General features: G+C 43.1%; 1 protein-coding gene across 1 annotated transcript in view; it reads right to left on the reverse strand.

Moving 5' to 3' along the window:
- The window catches only part of LOC109900729 (discoidin, CUB and LCCL domain-containing protein 1-like), a 42,670-nt gene extending 24,713 nt beyond the window's left edge, over positions 1 to 17,957 (reverse strand). The window contains exons 1-5 of the mRNA XM_020496503.2: positions 17,604 to 17,957; positions 13,606 to 13,824; positions 7,791 to 7,934; positions 4,724 to 4,775; positions 2,691 to 2,763 (exon numbers count right to left, since the gene is read on the reverse strand). Coding sequence (XP_020352092.1) covers positions 2,691 to 2,763; positions 4,724 to 4,775; positions 7,791 to 7,934; positions 13,606 to 13,824; positions 17,604 to 17,676 — 561 coding nt within the window. The 5' untranslated portion in view covers positions 17,677 to 17,957. The remainder of the gene's footprint in view (positions 1 to 2,690; positions 2,764 to 4,723; positions 4,776 to 7,790; positions 7,935 to 13,605; positions 13,825 to 17,603) is intronic.
- Between the last annotated feature and the right edge of the window lie 2,096 nt (positions 17,958 to 20,053).

Raw genomic sequence — 20,053 nt, forward strand, 5'->3', positions numbered from 1 at the left:
TAGGTGTTATAGGTGAGCACTATTCTCCTCTGAGTGGGGGAGGGAGGGGGGGGAGAGGCTGCTCGACAGCTCCATGGTACAGATCGGGGGCCAGTGGCTGTGGCCCTGAGGAGCTGCTTTACAGAGGCCTGGCTGCCGCTTATCTGGACTAACAGCTGCTCTTGGGTCAGATTTAACTGACTCATTATTATTACTCTGATCATTTATACACTGCCGGGTGGGCCGACTACCACACCGTAAATACATTGAACTCTGCCCTGCCTGTCTGTCAGCCGGTGGAGCAGATGGATAAGGCTCTGGTAGTTTGTATATCATATCATGGCCCCAGTCAGAGTTATGGCTAGAGACTAATCATGGACTGTTGCTGGAGCAGGGCTGGGTTCAAGGCTGGTGCTACTGCTACTAGTAGGAGCGTAATAGACTAGATAATGCCTTGACTACATCAGCCAAAGACCGTCTGGTTCTAACTGAGATTGTCCATGTGTCCTGCCTCTGTTAACCTCCTTGTCTAAACCTCTGCGGACTATTTCATGTTAGCAGCAGGGGGTGAAATACTACAGAGTAGGAGAGGAACTATCAAAATGTCACTTTCTTCCCTGCTGTCACTTTCTTCCCTGCTGTCACTTTCTTCCCTGCTGTCACTTTCTTCCCAGCTGTCACTTTCTTCCCAGCTGTCACTTTCTTCCCAGCTGTCACTTTCTTCCCAGCTGTCACTTTCTTCCCAGCTGTCACTTACTTCCCAGCTGTCACTTACTTCCCAGCTGTCACTTACTTCCCAGCTGTCACTTACTTCCCAGCTGTCACTTACTTCCCAGCTGTCACTTACTTCCCAGCTGTCACTTACTTCCCAGCTGTCACTTACTTCCCAGCTGTCACTTACTTCCCAGCTGTTACTTACTTCCCAGCTGTTACTTACTTCCCAGCTGTTATTTCCCAAGGGTCAAAAGCACTAACTAAGTAGACCTTTCAACCAACAAAATATGTTGCTAAATTATTAATTCACTTAGTGCTTATTAACACTGAATGATGACATATGGTATGATAACCACATTAATTACAGATACACAGTGTATCAAATACATAGCCACAATGTGTAGGTCTTGTATGGTTATAATAAATACACTCTGAGGAACCATTAATGCCATACTACAAACTGCCCAGAAGTCATTCAGACTGTTGTGTTGGTCTAAATGCTAATGAGTGTGTCTATTGAATGGGTGCAGTGGACAGATAAACACCTTCTGTTACAAAGGCATCATCTCCTCATAATCTAGGCCCTCCACCAAACCCTCCCTATACAATAGCCTGCGCGGACTAATCAATCGCTCTGGCCCAGTCTCTCCCAAATGGCACCCTATTCCCTATATAGTGCACTACTTTTACCAGATCCCTATGGGTCCTGTTCAAAAGTAGTGCACTATAAAGGGAATATGGTGCCATTTGGGATGCACCTCAAGCCCTCGGCACACGCCAAGCCCTCGATGCTCATCCTTCTTCCCAGCAGACGGTGGGGCGTTGAGAAGTTCTCTGTTGTTGTGCTCCTCCAGGCCTATTGTTGTGGGGCTGGGGCTCCCTGCTGTGCTTCCTAAGCCTGGAGCTGTCTGTCACACTGACCGCCTGGCCGGTGGGCGGCCGCTCAATAGCCCTGTTTGAACCCCAGAGAGAGCAAAACCTCAGGAGGCCCTGGTCTGGAAAGACCCTCTCTTTTTAGATACTGAACCCCATGCAGGGCTGGCCAGGGTAGCAGAGCCAGAGGACCACTGGGATTGACCCATCCAGGTGACCCACATGAAATGCATCCTGAGCCCCATAGAGAGGAGGACTAGCATAACAACAGTTCTGGAGTATTTTGGTGAATACAGTGACCAAAATCTTCTCACAGAGCTTAGTCTATATGCATGTTTGGCTGTTCACCTCAGAGTGTTAGACATCTTATGGTATTACACATTAGCTACTATTTCCAGGTATTACAATGAAACAGCTTTACAAAGAGGTAGACATCTCTAGCTCTAACTGTGTGTAATGAGCCCAAAGCATTCTACAGTACACAAGCCCTAAGACAAAGCAGACCGAGTTACACACAAACACTCACACAGCCCAACTGGACCAGGTTTTACAGTTGCCTTGCCCCTGTGCAACCTAACAGCAAAGCCCAGCTCTGCTGCTGAGTCAAAATGCACCACAGTTACATAAACAGATGACCCATCCAATATACCTCCACAACCACTTTATGTGTGTTCCACAACAGCAGCCAGACAAAAGCACCAGCAACGACTAGTTAGCCCGGGGACAACTTCTCACGTCCAGCTTCTGGTGTGTCTGTTTCTGTGCCTAACAAGGGCCCATTCAGACCTACTACTACTTGAAGCACCTATGGGCTGAGGTGCTCCAAGTGGTGCCTCAGAACAGTCGTGTTCCTCTGACAGAAGACAGGACAATGTAATCAAGGGTAAACAAACAAGTGCTTGGCTGGCTGCTTCAGGGGACTAGAACCTGTTAGGACAGAACTGCTGCCAAGGCTTCCAACAACACAACGATGCCTCGTAAATACCTACTCTGCAAACCAACATCTGTGGTTAAAAACTTTCCCCAGGGGGGAGGCAGAGACCAAAAAGCATTTCTGTCCTCTTTATAAACCTGGAAAAAACAGAGAATAGGCTACCTTTGAGAAGGACTAGACTTTTACTTACATGCCTGTAACCCTGGGAAATGTCCCCGGATATGTCACCTGCCACTGCTTTGCATCCTGCCGGACAGTACTTCCTGTGAGGATAGACAACAATAGAACACACTTGTTGACAACGCATTGGCCCCATCCTGTCAATTTCCCCAGATGGACACGGTTCAGTAGAGTGGTAAATAATCACTTCACACCAGAAACAGTCTCTGCTTACACCATCAACATTACTACACTCTAATGGGACAAAATGGACTTAATGGAGACGTATAAGATACTTGAATCTAAATTGTATATATACAGTTGAAGTCAGATGTTTACAAAAAACACCTTAGCCAAATACATTTAAACTCAGTTTCACAATTCCTGACATTTATTTTAAGTAAAAATGCCCTGTCTTAGGTCAGTTAGGATCACCACTTTACTTTAAGAATGTGAAATGTCAGAATAATAATAGAGAGAATTATTTATTTCAGCTTTATTTCTTCCATCACATTCCCAGTGGGTCAGAAGTTTACATACACTCAATTAGTATTTGGTAACATTGCCTTTAAACTGATTAACTTTGGTCAAACGTTTCGGGTAGCCTTCCACAAGCTTCCCACAATAAGTTGGGTGAATTTTGGCCCATTCCTCCTGGCAGAGCTGGTGGAACTGAGTCAGGTTTGTAGGCTTCCTTGCTCGCATACGCATTTTCAGTTCTGCCCACAAATTGTCTATAGGATTGGAGTCAGGGCTTTGTGATGACCACTCCAATACCAACTTTGGAAGTATGCTTGGGGTCGTTGTCCATTTGGAAGACCCATTTGCGACCAAGCTTTAACTTCCTGACTGATGTCTTGAGATGTTACTTCAATATATCCACATCATTTTCCTTCACATGATGCAATCTATTTTGTGAAGTCCAACAATCCCTCCTGCAGCAAAGCAACCCCACAACCTGATGCTGCCACCCCCGTGCTTCACAGATGGGATGGTGTTCTTCGGCTTGCAAGCCCCTTTTTCCTCCAAACATAATGATGTTCCTTATAGCCAAACAGTTATATTTTTGTTTCATCAGACCAGAGAACATTTCTCCAAAAAGTCCGATTTTTGTCCCCATGTGCAGTTGCAAACCATAATCTGGATTTTTTTTACGGCGGTTTTGGAGCAGTGGCTTCTTCCTTGCTGAGCGGCGTTAAAGGCTATGTCGATATAGGACTCATTTTACTGTGGATATAGATACTTTTGTACCAGTGTCCTCCAGCATCTTCACAAGGTCCTTCCTGTTGTTCTGGGATTGATTTGCACTTTTCGCACCAAAGTACGTTAATCTCTAGGAGACAGAACGTGTCTTCTTCCTGAGCGGTATGACGGCTGCGTGGTCCCATGGTGTTTACACTTGCATATTACTGTTTGTACAGATGAACGTGGTACCTTCAGGCGTTTGGAAATTGCTCCCAGGGATGAACCAGAGTTGTGGAGGTCTACAAAAAAGGAGGTCTTGGCGGATTTCTATTGATTTTCCCATGATGTCAAGCAAAGAGGCACTGAGTTTGAAGGTAGGCCTTGAAATACATCCACAGGTCACCTCCAATTGACTCAAATGATGTCAATTAGCCTATCAGAAGTTTCTGAAGCCATTACACCATTTTCTGGAATTTTCCAAGCTGTTTAAACGCACAGTCAACTTAGTGTATGTAAACTTCTGACCCACTGGAATAGTGATACAGTGAATTATAAGTGAAATAAATTGTGAAAACAATGGAAAATTTGAAAAATTACTTGTGCCATGCACAAAGTAGTTGTCCTGACCGACTTGCCAAAACTATAGTTTGTTAACAAGAAATGTGTGGAGTGGTTGAAAAACAAGTTTTAATAACTCCAACTTAAGTGTATGTAAACTTCCGACTTCAACTGTATATATCAGAATATTGAGGAAATTAGATAATTGACTAGCTGAGGGATAACAAGGGGTAATATTTTTCATTAAGGCCCATAATCAATCTAGGAATCTATTGCCATTACAGTTAACCAGACACACAGCCACATATGAAACAACCTTACCTGTATTTTAAATCTGAGAAATGGCTGCCTTTATCCAAACATGTGAGCAGATCTGAGGGGAGAAAACAGGGGAGGAGCAGAGAGACAATGAGGGGAGAAAATACCATGTGATCAGTAGTAGAGCAGACAGAGGAAACCAGCCCTGTGGAGCAGAAAGGACCACAACAACAGGATGTAGACCCTGCTTCCTTCACTCCCTCTGGGATGAGCATTCATGTCACACTCGCACAGACACACAGACACACACAGTCATTGCTCTTAGTGATGTTTTGGTCAACAACATAATAATGGTGGAAACAGGCATAACCACCAAAACCAGTTTGTAAACTCCTGGAATCTCCTGGATCATCACATACACAGTCACGCTGTGTGTCATTCAATATGGTCTGACTTACGGCAGTCTATGCTGTGTCTGATAATGCTGCATGTAGAAACTATAGGTCGACCAATTATGATTTTTTCAACGCTGATACCAATTATTGGAGGACCAAAAAAGCCGATACCGATTAATCAGGCGATTTTTTAAATGTATTTGTAATAATGACAATTACAACAATACTGAAAGAACACTTATTTTTTGTTTACCTTTATTTAACTAGGCAAGTCAGTTAAGAACAAATTCTTATTTTCAATGACGGCCTAGGAACAGTGGGTTAACTGCCTGTTCAGGGGCAGAACAACAGATTTGTACCTTGTCAGCTCGGGGTTTTGAACTTGCAACCTTCCGGTTACTAGTCCAACTCTCTAACCACTAGGCTACCCTGCCGCCCCAGGTGGTAACCTAATATAATACATAAATAAAAATCAATTTAGCCTCAAATAAATAATGAAACATGTTCAATTTGGTTTAAATTATGCAAAAACAAAGTGTTGGAGAAGAAAGTAAAAGTGCAATATGTGCCCTGTAAAAAAAGCTAACGTTTAAGTTCCTTGCTCAGAACATGAGAACATATGAAAGTTGGTGGTTCCTTTTAACATGAGACAATATTCCAAGGTAATAGGTTTTAGGTTGTAGTTAATATATTATTTATAGGACTATTTCTCTTAACATGAGTCTTCAATATTCCAAGGTAAGAAGTTTTAGGTTATTATAGGAAATATAGGACTATTTCTCTCTATACCATTTGTATTTCATATACCTTTGACTATTGGATGTTCTTATAGGCACTATAGTAGTGTCAGTGTAACAGTATAGCTTCCGTCCCTCTCCTCGCCCCTACCTCACACGAGTGACGTTTGAAACGCTATTAGTGCACACCCAGCTAACTAGCTAGCCATTTCACATCGGTTACACCAGCCATTAGGTCATTAATATGGTCGAATCCGGAAACTATCATTTCGAAAACAAAACATTTATTATTTCAGTGAAATACGGAACCGTTCGGAATTTTATCTAACGGGTGGCATCCCTAAGTCTAAATATTCTTGTTACATTGCACAACCTTCAATGTTATGTCATAATTACGTACATTCTGGCAAATTAGTTCGCAATGAGCCAGGTGGCCCAAACTGTTGCACATACCCTGACTCTGCGTGCAATGAACGCAAGAAAAATGACACAATTTCACCTAGTTAATATTGCCTGCTAACCTGGATTTCTTTTAGCTAAATATGCAGGTTTAAAAATATATACTTCTGTGTATTGATTTTAAGAAAGGCATTGGTGTTTATGATTAGGTACAGTCGTCCAACGATTGTGCTTTTTTCGCAAATGCGCTTTTGTTAAATCATCCCCCAGCGTTGCATCGATTATATGCAAAGCAGGACACGCTAGATAAACGAGTAATACCATCAACCATGTGTAGTTATAACTAGTGATTATGATTGATTGATTGTTTTTTTTTTTATAAGGGGCGGCAGGTTAGCCTAGTGGTTAGAGCGTTGGACTAGTAACCGATAAATTGCAAGTTCGAATCCTCGAGCTGACAAGGTACAAATCTGTCGTTCCTGTCACGAATATTACCGAAGGTGACTCCCCTTCTTGTTCGGGTGGCGGTCGTCGTCGCCGGTCTACTAGCTATCACTGTTCTGTGTTCCTTTGGTTTTGTCTGATTGGTATCACCTGTTTCTTGTTTGGTTGTTAGGGTGGGGTTATATAAGTTTGTTCAGCCCGCTTCTGTTTCGTGCGGGCTTGTTTGTCTGTTGTGTGTTTGATTGTATTTTGTTTGCATTTTCGGGTTTCGCGCTGTCCGTTATTATTTCTGATCATTTGTTTTCCTACTTTTGTTCATGTTATTTTTCCTGGACATTAAAGCGTGTTTTTCCCACATCTTTTGCTCTCTGCGCCTGACTCCACACCTCTTCACTCATTTATCGTAACAGTTCCGCCCCTGAACAGGCAGTTAACCCACTGTTCCTAGGCCATCATTGAAAATAAGAATTTGTTCTTAACTGACTTGCCAAGGTAAAAAAAATAATAATAAGATAAGTTTAATGCTAGCTAGCAACTTACCCTGGCTTCTACTACATTTGCGTAACAGGCAGTCTCCTTGTGGAGTGCAATGAGAGGCAGGTGGTTTGAGCGTTGGACTAGTTAACTGTAAGGGTTCAAGATTGGACCCCTGAGCTGACAAGGTGAAAATCTGTCGTTCTGCCCCTGAACAAGGCAGTTAACCCACCGTTCCTAGGCCATCATTGAAAATAAGAATGTGTTCTTAACGGACTTGACAAGTTAAATAAAGGTATAAAAAAATCTAATTAATGTTTTTAAATTGGCAAAATCGGCGCCCAAAAATACCGATTTCCGATTGTTGTGAAAACGTGAAATCGGCCCTAATTAATCGGCCATTCCGATTAATCGGTCAACCTCTAGTAGAAACAGCCCCAACCCTTCTGGGTTCCCCCTAAGGAGAGGACAGGACAGGCAAATGGTAGCACGTGGCACAGCTGATTAACCAGTAGCACTGACTGTCCTTAGTGGAAAGAGAAGGCCAACCAAAGGACCGCACAGAAAAACACACATGTAGAATTCAGACAACGGTGTATTCTTATCAAGATCATTGTTTTGGCATGAAACAGCATTGAATCATTAGTTTAGGTGTAGATCGAGAGAGGGAGAGTCTCAAACCTCTGTGGTCCCCTGAGGAGTAGGAGAACAGGAACCCTCGGCCCGAGATGTGGCGCCCGCTGCGGAACTGGACAATGACCTCATTGGAGTCCGTGTGTACCTCTCTTGGGTAGGACTTCAGGCTGCCACAGAACGTCCCATACACTGCAACAGGAGAGATGGACATAGGTCTATCATAACCACCATTCATCTGCATTTTGACAGCAATGTGACCTTATTTCATATTCCAAATGACCAACACAAGATGGTGCGACCATATCTGAGGTCAGAGAGGTGGGAGAGGCAGACAGGTTCTGACCTGCCATCTACACGGTCCTCCCTACCCACCACCCCACAGGGGCTGTTTGTCCCTCCAGGTCTCCCTGACAGGCTCTCTATTTTCAGCCCCAACAACCCAAATCACATGTCATCTGAACAGCTCTTCCACTCTATCGCACACAGGAGGAAAAAATGCTTCCCTTTTGTTAGCGACAGGAATCTCACTGTAAATAATTTGCAGACAAAGGGAGGGGGAGAGAGAGAGAGAGACACCCAAACCCAGCACAGTGCCCAGGGCCCTTTCCAAAGACCTGGTCTCAGCCAGGCAGCCAGTGCTGGTTATATTTGGTCTCAATGGCCTGTGTGGCTTTGCTTCACCTGACGACCATGATGAAACATGAGGCCTCCACCAGTCAGCTCCATGGCAACCACATCCTCTGGGTGGAAATCACTATATCCACTCCCTCACTGAACTACACGTCAACAACCCTGAGGGATTTCATGATGAAAAAAATGATTACATTCCCCATTCCTATTGCCCTACGGAACATTTGAAGGGTCATATAAGGAGTTTCAAAGAAGTGTGAAAATACAACTTTCAAGGTATGGGATACTGTAAATATCACTAATTCCTAAGGATATTTATGAGCAAAGCATGTTGCGAAACCTGGTCAGTGATGGAATACTTTCACCAGGAAGCTGTTGAGGAGAGAAGCCAAGGCATTCCGTGTTTCACCACTGAGGTTTCAAAGGGCCTCTTACACCCTGGCCTCTGTATTGGTAACCTCAGCTGTGGGTGGGTTGCAAAGTGGGCATGATGATCATTCACCACAGCATGATGGATATAGCAGCTCAACACTACCCTCAGCCCATATCCTGCTCTTCACACCAGCCTCCCTCCAGCCCAGTAATTCTTACTCAGAGTAGTAGTGGCAGGCTGGAGGAGAGACATCCTGCTATATCCTGCATGACAAATGCTTTCTGTGTGGTGCTACGCGCTGCTAACATGGAGAAAACCCAAGACGTCTAATTACTTGTCAGAAATACTATGACTAAGGGGGGGTCAGAACTAGAGGTCGACCGATTATGATTTTTCCAACACCGATACCGATTATTGGAGGACCAAAAAAACGGATACCGATTAATAGGCCAATTTTTTATAATGTATTTATATGTAATAATGACAATTACAACAACACTGAATGAACACTTATTTTAACTTAATATAATACATCAATAAAATCAATTTAGCCTCAAATAAATAATGAAACATGTTTAATTTGGTTTAAATAATGAAAAAACAAAGTGCTGGAGAAGAAAGTAAAAGTGAAATATGTGCCATGTAAGAAAGCTAACGTTTAAGTTCCTTGCTCAGAACATGAGAACATATGAAAGCTGGTGGTTCCTTTTAACATGAGTCTTCAATATTCCAAGGTAAGAAGTTTTAGGATATTATAGGACTATTTCACATCGGTTACACCAGCCTAATCTCGGGAGTTGATAGGCTTGAAGTCATAAACAGAGAAATGCTTGAGGTACAGCGAAGAGCACGAAAGTGCTGTTTGAATGAATGCTTACGAGCCTGCTGCTGCCTACCACCGCTCAGTCAGACTGCTCTATCAAATATCAAATCATAGACTTAATTATAACATAATAACACGCAGAAATACGAGCCTTTAGGTCATTAATATGGTCAAATCCAGAAACTATCATTTAGAAAATAAAACGTTTATTCTTTCAGTGAAATACGGAACCGTTCCATATTTTATCTAACGGGTGGCATCCATAAGTCGAAATATTCCTGTTACATTGCACAACCTTCAATGTTATGTCATAATTACGTAAAATTCTGGCAAAGAGCCAGGCGGCCCAAACTGTTGCATATACCCTGACTCTGAGTGCAATGAACGCAAGAAAAGTAACAATTTCCCTAGCTTAATATTGCCTGCTAACATGAATTTCTTTTAACTAAATATGCAGGATTAAAAATATATACTTCTGTGTATTGATTTTAAGAAAGGCAATGATGTTTATGGTTAGGTACATTCGTGCAACGATTATGCTTTTTTCGCAAATGCGCTTTTGCTAAATCATCCCCCGTTTGGCGAAGTTGGCTGTCTTTGTTAGGAAGAAATAGTCTTTACAGTTCACAACGAGCCAGGCAGCCCAAACTGCTGCATATACCCAGACTCTGTTGCACAGAACGCAAGAGAAGTGACACAATTTCCCTAGTTAAAAGAAATTCATGTTAGCAGGCAATATTAACTAAATATGCAGGCTTGAAAATATATACTTGTGTATTGATTTTAAGAAAGGCGTTGATGTTTATGGTTAGGTACACATTGGTGCAACGACAGTGCTTTTTTGTGAATGGGCTTGTTAAATCACCCGTTTGGCGAAGTAGGCTATGATTTAATGATGAATTAACAGGCACCGCATCGACTATATGCAACGCAGGACAAGCTAGATAAACTAGTAATATCATCAACCATGTGTAGTTAACTAGTGATTATGTTAAGATTGATTGTTTTTTATAAGATACGTTTAATGCTAGCTAGCACCTTACCTTGGCTCCTTGCTGCACACACATAACATAACAGGTAGTCAGCCTGCCACGCAGTCTCCTCGTTGAGTGCAATGAAATCGGCCATGATCGGTGTCCAAAAATGCAGATTACCAATTGTTATGAAAACTTGAAATCGGCCCTAATTAATCAGCCATTCCGATTAATCAGTCGAACTCTAGTCAGAACCTGGTAATATCAGGATGTAGGATGGGACATAAACCTAACACATTCAATGACTCATTTCTCTGAAAGGGGGAAAAATATCACCAAATTCACTGGGAATACATTTCATAGGATGAAGAAACAATACTCCAAGCCGCAGGTCCATACTACTCGCCAGACACAGAGAACTGATACTATATACTCGTTAGGTGGGATTGGCGTGCGGCGTCTGTAGGTGGCTTTTGACCATTCCTTTGGATTCCTCAGGTTGAACTCATTGTTAGAAAAAGGTTTGGTCCAAATCGAATGCTAGGTACTATACTTTTGTAACATTATATGAATCCTATACATTTAAATGGCCAATTTAGATGCAATCAATTAGCTTAATTTCTCAAAGATAAAATAATATTAGAAACAAAATAATGTTGCAGGAATGCTACCGGTAATCTTATCTGTTTCTAACAACAGAAAAGATTTCAGAACAATCTGCTATGGTTGGTGTCGAAACCTTTCTTGTGCTTTTTGAGGTGGAACTACCCAACAGCACTTGTCAAACCCACCAACAAATATGGTCAAACCCCATCAAAGCCCATAGAGATCAAGGTAAAGGAGAGCCTATAATGAAATACAGTGAGCTCCAAAAGTATTGGGACAGTGACACATTTTTGATTGTTTTGACCCTGTACTCCAGCACTTTGGATTTGAAATTATACAATGGCAGAGGTTAAAGTGCATACTGGCAGCTTTAATTTGGGGAAATTTTCATCCATAGCAGGTGAACTGTTTACAAATTACAGCACTTTTTGTACATATTCCCCCCATTTTAGGTGAATAAAGGTATTGGGACAAATCCACATATGTGTATTAAAGTAGCAAAACATTACATATTTGGTCCCATATTCATAGCACACAACATGTAAAGTGTTGGTCCCATGAGTAGAAGTAATAAATCCCAGAAATGTTCCAGAAGCCCAAAAAGCTTACTTCTCTCACGTTGTGCACATTTCTTTACATTGGTTAGTGAGCATTTCTCCTTTGCCAAGATAATCCATCCACCGGACACCTGGCAAATGCTCACCTTCGATGGCCACTTGCACGCTGGAGAAGTGTGCTCTTCACGGATGAATCCTGGTTTCAACTGTACCGGGCAGGTGGGCGAGCAGTTTGCTGATGTCAAAGTTGTGTAAAGAATGTCCCATGGTGTCGGTGGGTATTCGGACAACAAACCCAATAGCATTTTATTGATGGCAATTTTAATGCACAGAGACCCCATGACATCCTGAGGCCCATTGTCATGCCATTCATCCGCCGCCATCACCTCATGTTTCAGCATGATAATGCACAAGGATCTGTACACAATTCCTGGAAAATGAAAATGTCCCAGTTCTTACATTGCCTGCATACTCACCAGACATGTCACCCATTGAGCATGTTTGGGATGCTCTGGATCGACGTGTACGAAAGCATGTTCCAGTTCCCGCCAATATGCAGCAACTACACACAGTCATTGAAGAGGAGTTGGACAACATTATACAGGCCGGGCATCCCGAGTGGCGTAGTGGTCTAAGGCACTGCATTGCAGTGCTAGCTGTGCCACTGGAGATTTTGTGTTCGAGTCCAGGCTCTGTTGACCCATGGGGCGGTGCACAATTGTCCCAGTGTTGTGCAGTTTAGGGGAGGGTCTGGCGTCAGGGATGTCCTTGTCCCATCACGCACGAGCAACTCCTGTGGCGGGCCGGGCGCAGTGCACGCTGACACGGTCGCCAGGTGTACGGTGTTTCCACTGACACATTGGTGCGGCTGGCCTCCGGGTTAAGTGGGCATTGTGTCAAGAAGCAGTGCGGCTTGGTTGGGTTGTGTTTCAGAATACGCATGGCTCTCAACCTTAGTCTCTCCCGAGTCTGTACGGGAGTTGCAGCGATGAGACAAGACTGTAACTACCAATTTGGGGAGAGGGGGGGGTAGCAAATAAATAAATAATGATGATTTTTTTTAAAATATATATACATTACACAGGTCACAATCAGCACCCTGATCAACTTTATGCAAAGGAGATGTGTCGCGCTGTATGAGGCATATGGTAGTCACACCAGATACGGACTGGTTTTCTGATCCACGCCCATATTTTTTTTAAGGTATCTGTGACCAACAGATCCATATCTGTATTCCTAGTCATGTGAAATCCATAGATTAGGGCCTAATTAATGTATTACAATTGACTGGTTTCCTTATATAAACTGTAACTCAGTAAAATCTTTGACATTTTTACGTTTATATTTTTGTTCAGTATACAACAAGCATACTTTGTTGTATGCTATGATTATGGGACCAAATACTAAACTTTTTACAGCTAGTGAATCTGTCCCAATACTTTTGGTCCCCTAAAATACTATGTACAAAAACTTCTGTAAACGGTTTACCCAATATGGATGAAAATACCAAAGTTCTGGAGTACAGAGACAAAACAACAATCAAAAAATGTCACTGTCCCAATACTTTTGGAGCTCAATGTCCTTCTGTTGGCTTGGATGTCCTCGGACCATCAGGATCACCCACAACTTCCTCCTTGTGTGAGGTTATTCTCAAGTACAACAAAGACATCCGCCCTCTCCTCCGGCTCTTTATATATAGAAAAATCCCCCAGAAGAAACTCTGTCCTTGACTCAGTGAATAGGGAAGCTCAGTCTGACATGTGCTTTTCATCTGTGGAGAAGGAATGCTATGAAGACTGTGGTCTGTGCAGCACCACCGCTAGCTAGGTCACACTTTCATCACCACATAGAACCAGAGAGACAATAGCCAAGGCCAAGATGGCTGACTCAGACTCACCATGCTCGCCTCCGTAGACACCCTTGAGGACCTTGACGTAGTCCGACTGGCAGTCCCGTGCCTCCACGTCCAAGTCTCCGAACCTGAGGACCAGGCTGTTGCCCTCTGGCACGCGGATCTTCCATTCACACCAGGTGTTGTTGGGGTAGGTTCCCGGGTAGTTCTTAGAGGAGAGGACACCGCTCTCTGGGCCTAGCATGGAGTGGCCACAACCGTCGTCTGGACAAAACCATAGGAGAGAAGTCAAGTTAGATCAGAAGAAGTTCCGTCTCCATTTTGGTGTTGTATTCCTGTTAAATTGTTTAAGACTAGTTAAACCATGATATGAGGAACACACGTGATGGTGGAGTTTGGTGGAGAAAAACACTAACTCTCTCAAACTGGAAGGCAAATAAGAACACTCACCATTCAAGGCTCAACTTTCACTCCAGAAACACACCAAACAACCTCACCAGTAAATGAGACATTTTGTTCAGTTTGCTAGCTAGCCAACATGACTAATTTTACCAAGCCAACAGTTTGAAATGAATCAAGGAAAGCAGCAGGTCTAGATAGAGAATGTGCCAGTACATATGAAAGGAATAACTTATGTTAAGTAGACATTGAGGGAGGGAGACAAGTCAAGACAAGCAAAACAAAAGACACTGTACATATTGCATTGGGTCAGACAAATACAAGCTCTGATGACAGCTATTGGAAGGCAGTCTTAATTACATCAATCAAAGTGAGTAAAAATTTGCCAATGTCTCAATGAGCGAACGTCTTCTCAAACAGACAAGTCAAAACAAATAGGAGTTACTTCACAGAAATACCTGGCTGATGCACTTCTGCTTAAGAATGAAGACACAGCAAAGCAACAAAACAAACAAAAACTCCAAGAAAGGCAATGCTCTCTCTTCTAGAGATTCCCTTTGGGTGGCACGAGAGGTGGGGTGTCTGTCTGATATGCTCAGCTGCTTGGGCTAGGCCAACTCCAGGCTCTTTCAGAAGGTGTGGGGCTTCCCTTTCATGTGTGTGTGGTGTGTCAGTGGCTCCCATGCCCCGGGCCTAGCTCAGCACCCTGGTGGCACAGTGGACACTGTTTACAGATAGGTTAATCCACTGTCCCCCTGGGTGTGGCATTAACACTTGTGACAGCACTAACAGGCCTGCAAGTGCTTCATGGCAGCTGTGGCCCACAGAGACCAGCCACCAGACTGCTTCCCACAGACCTATGCCCTGTCCCTCTAATCCCTAGAGACTTCATGTAGATGTGAAATTATTAGCAATATTTATTAACAATATGGTGAAAATTCTACCTAGCTTATCATAGGGAAAGGTTGCGCTACTATCACATGTCTTATGCTTATACCTATCCCCAATACATCATACCTATTCAATTTACTTCAGATCTAGCCTACATGAAGTGCCTAGAAGGTTGGGGCTTGGTGGTAGGTGCTAGTGTTTGGACTGGGCCCTTAAATTTAGATGTATGTAGAACAGAAACACATAGTCCAGACATCAATGGCAGGATCATTTCACATAGGCCTAAAACATGCATGAAATAACACTGGTTTCTGGATAAGGATCTCTAAAGGATCTCTCTTCTTTCCAAGGAAGGTAAACTCACATTTAATGGAAAAACATCTAAAGAAAATGAGTTGGCCTGTGGACAAATTAATGAGGCTATTAAAAAACACATGACGGCAGCTTTGACTTGACTGGCCAGTCCACAGCCATGCAGCGATGGTTACGTCAGCGTCACACACTGCGCAGGCACACACAGTGGCCTTTGTGGTCCAAGGCTGGACTCAGTCCAGATGTGAGGATAGGCGGACACCACAGCGGGACAGAAAAATGTAAACAAGATGCAGCTACCCACCTGGGGGCAAGGGCAGGGGCAGTGGTATCGTCACACAACGGTAAAGTAGGAGAAGGTCAGAGTGGGCCCTTTAAGATCCCCTCAAAAGCCTTTTTGGGTAGTGGTTTGTTTGGAACAATAAAAATCAAGGTTCAGCCCACATGCACATGCTTTAAATACCTACTGTACAACAAAATGTTTACATGACAGCGTCCCCAGCAGATAGACCTACTAAGACATTGTTTTGTTTATATAGATCTTCAATGACCTAGACATTTATCTGATCCTCTCAGATATGGGCTCATGTGTTGGAGGTTTCAGTCAGATTTCACTTATTGCGTTTTTTGTTCCTTGAGATTCCTCATTCTCTCTATGCACATAGTTCACCAGAGTAAAACCTTTATGCATCTTTTTTCACTTCAGTCATACTGATATACACCAGCAAACTCATGCATTTATTTTTACTAACAGAGAATATAATTATGCTATTTACATGTTAAATGCCAGTGCATCTCTCATCGTCTCTCCTGAACACCTGGCTGACTCCTGCCCTCAGGACAAACATGAAATATTCACTTCACACACTCAGAGGGGGAGCTGTGGAAGCAGATGCAATGTGACAGGCAGGGAGGCTCAACATACAGTAATACCAGGTAGAGGGGGAAAACACCATCAAATAATGACAGGAATCAATTCTTCCCAGCTCTGTCAGACTACAATGTGCATCGGACTAAAACTGTTCACTGCATGGATCCACACAAGGATCCCAAAGGCAGCCAGTGGGAGAGCTTTGGCTGAGTCTCCTAAACTGAGTGCTAAGGCATGCGTGGCGCTGTAGGGCATTGCTCAGCAGCCAGTGGGAGAGCTTTGGCTGAGTCTCCTAAACTGAGTGCTAAGGCATGCGTGGCGCTGTAGGGCATTGCTCAGCAGCCAGTGGGAGAGCTTTGGCTGAGTCTCCTAAACTGAGTGCTAAGGCATGCGTGGCGCTGTAGGGCATTGCTCAGCAGCCAGTGGGAGAGCTTTGGCTGAGTCTCCTAAACTGAGTGCTAAGGCATGCGTGGCGCTGTAGGGCATTGCTCAGCAGCCAGTGGGAGAGCTTTGGCTGAGTCTCCTAAACTGAGTGCTAAGGCATGCGTGGCGCTGTAGGGCATTGCTCAGCAGCCAGTGGGAGAGCTTTGGCTGAGTCTCCTAAACTGAGTGCTAAGGCATGCGTGGTGCTGTAGGGCATTGCTCAGCAGCCAGTGGGAGAGCTTTGGCTGAGTCTCCTAAACTGAGTGCTAAGGCATGCGTGGCGCTGTAGGGCATTGCTCAGCAGCCAGTGGTGACTCCTTGGTACGGAGAGACAATACCACAGGAGCACAGACACAAAAGGATGGCCCTGCTCCATTGTCATTATAATGCACGTAGGCTATCAGGCTAAATAAATACTACAGAATCGAGAGCCGTCCATTAGTGTGGTGATACAGGAGGATGATCAAACACACAACTATTATGGTTTCAGCTCCAGTACCTCCTATTTGGCTGTTTTATCACTGGTGAAAGTCACCCATCTTCTTAGGGATTGTTAAATTACATTTGGTATGTAGCCTATGTAAGCCTACAGGCTGAAGGGTTAACCATTGAACTAAGTACTACCATACTTACCTTCAATATTCCCCTTCTAAGATAAAACAGCTCAGAGAGTTAAGGAGTAATGTTTGAAAGACAACTGAAAGAAATGACTGGTTCTATTTTCTCACAACGTCCTGCATGTTTGATCTCAACTCAATGTAGCCTAACAGTGATTCAATGTAACAAATACATTATTCATTGTAATTACACGACACACACTATTGTTACATTTGATTATTGGCAAACCAGTTATGACAAGTACTTAACATTCGAGGCTTATTGAACAAGCCACACACAATGTGTTATTAACCCTTTATGTGCCATGTGTCTTAGGCACATAAAAACCGCCTGGTGTGCTTTCAACACATGGCACACCAAAGTCTCGTAAAATGTCAAATTATCGGTGCCATGCTGAATCAAGGAATATTCAGTTTCCATTGAATATAAAGTAGCGAGACCTGTTACCAACAATCTGTTGTAGTCAAAAAAATAAGTCATGGGTAAACGTGTAAATCGCTGTTGCTTTAACGAGGGTTAGTTTACTTACCGAGTTTTTCGCCAAACGCGGAAAGTATAGTCCAAACGACAAAGAAGCCATTAAGTTTCTCCTTTCCCAACATCTCAGATTTTATCCAAAGTAACGCAACGAAATCGCATATGGAGACACATTTGTCTCGTCTTCATGGGATAATTTTCTTCAGGAAGGTTTGCTCTAAATCAAAGGATCCCGATGCGCTCGGTGTGCTTCTATCCTGCCTGTATCTCCACAGTAGATTCCTTGAATGAACTCTTCCGTGTTTCATCCACAGGCGGCACCCAGTGCTCAGGTCGACCAACCAGTCTGACAGCCACCGTGTCGTTGGGAAGAGGAGTATATTTGTTGAGCAGCACTGCACACCCCTGCTTAAAGATAGGCCTATGACCTTTTATACTAACTCAAATCAGCCAAATAGGAGGTACTGAGAACTCAGACTAAAATAGAACCAGTTGTCTTTCAAACATTACTCCTAGAAACTCTCTGAGCTGTTTTATCTTAGAATGGGAATATTGAAGGTAAGTATAGTAGTACTTAGTTCAATGGTTAACCATTAAGACTTTAGGCGTACATAGGCTACATGCCAAATGTAATTTAACAATCCCTAAGAAGATAGGTGACTTTCACCAGTGATAAAACAGCCAAATAGAAGGTACTTGTAGGCCTACTTCATACAGGCCTACTATTCTGTAATAAATTGCAATGCTATTGGTCATTGGCTATTCTAGCTATTTATTTAATGACATAAAAAGTGACTCAGGTGGGGTGTTTTTAGGCTAGCTGATTAATTGATGATGTTTGTTTTCATTAACATTTAAGGTGATCATAGGGCAGTGAGGTGTGGAAGACCTCCATTAATGGGTTGATTAGATCAAATTTATATACACTGAACAAAAATATAAATGCAACATGAAACCATTTCAAAGATTTTACTGAATTACAGTTCATATGAGGAAATAAGTCAATTGAAATAAATGCATTAGGCCCTAGTCTATGGATTTCACATGACTGGGAATACAGATATGCATCTGTTGGTCACAGATACCTTAAACGTAGGGGCGTGGATCGGAAAACCATTCAGTGTCTGGTGTGACCACCATTTGCCTCATGCAGCGTGACACATCTCCTTAGCATAGAGTTGATCAGGCTGTTGATTGTGGCCTGTGGGAAGTTGTTGTATATTTGGCGGGTACTGAAACACGTTGTCGTACACGTCCATCCAGAGAATCCCAAACATGCTCAATGGGTGACATGTCTGGTGAGTATGCAGGCCATGGGAGAACTGGGGCATTTTCAGCTTCCAGGACTTGTGTACAGATCCTTGCGACATGGTATCGTGCATTATCATTCTGAAATATTAAGTGATGGCAGCAGATGAATGGCAAGATCAAATTTCCATCGATAAAATGCAATTGTGTTCGTAGCTTATTATTTGTATTTTTATTTCATTTAACTAGTCAAGTCAACCTCTTAAGGATCCGCCCCTTTTTTCAATTTACTCCTAAAATGACATACCCAAATCTAATTACCTGTAGCTCAGGCCCTCAAGCAAGGACATTGAACGTTGAAGTTTGTGGAAATGTGAAAGGAATGTAGGAGAATATAACACAATAGAGCTGGTAAAAGATAATACAAAGAAATAAACAACCGTTCTGTTGTGGTTTTTTTGTACCATCATCTTTGAAATGCAAGAGAAAGGCCATGCTGTATTATTCCAGCCCAGGTGCAATGTAGATTTTGGCCACTAGATGGCAGCAATGTATATGCAAAGTTTTAGACTGATCCAATGAACATTTGCATTTCTGTTCACAGTTTCTGTGCTTAGTTTGTTTATTAATAACTTTTCATGTTCAAAATTGTGCACTCTCCTCAAACAATAGTATGGTATTATTTCACTGTAATAGCTACTGTAAATTGGACATTGCAGGTAGCTTAACAAGAATTTAAGCTTTCTGCAAATACCAGATATGTCTATGTCCTGGGAAATGTTATTGTTACTTAAAACCTCATTCTAATCGCATTAGCCTACATTTGCTTAACCGTCCCGTGGACAGGACACCGATCCCGAATATGTTTTTTTAAGAACAAATTGTTATTTACAATGACGGCCTACCCCGGCCAAACCCTAACCCGGACGATGCTGGGCCAATTGTGTGCTGCCCTATGGGACTCCCAATCATGGCCGGTTGTGATACAGCCTGAAATCGAACCAGGGTCTGTAGTGATGCCTCTAGCACTGAGATACGGTGCCTTACATGCTGATCACACTGCTCGCACGCGCCAACGATCGCTCGCGTGCATTGCCAAGCGCTAAAATAGAAGTTCGTTCTATTTGTGAAGCTGAGCGCGGTGCAAATCCTGCCTCTCCCATCTCCTCATTGGTTTATGGAAGCAGATACCCACGTGCCATCTCCTCATTGGTTACACCCACATAGGTGATTGAAAGATGAACTTCGGTCGGC

This window comes from Oncorhynchus kisutch, linkage group LG12 (assembly GCF_002021735.2).
Source record: "Oncorhynchus kisutch isolate 150728-3 linkage group LG12, Okis_V2, whole genome shotgun sequence".
NCBI classification, from domain to species: Eukaryota; Metazoa; Chordata; class Actinopteri; order Salmoniformes; family Salmonidae; genus Oncorhynchus; species Oncorhynchus kisutch.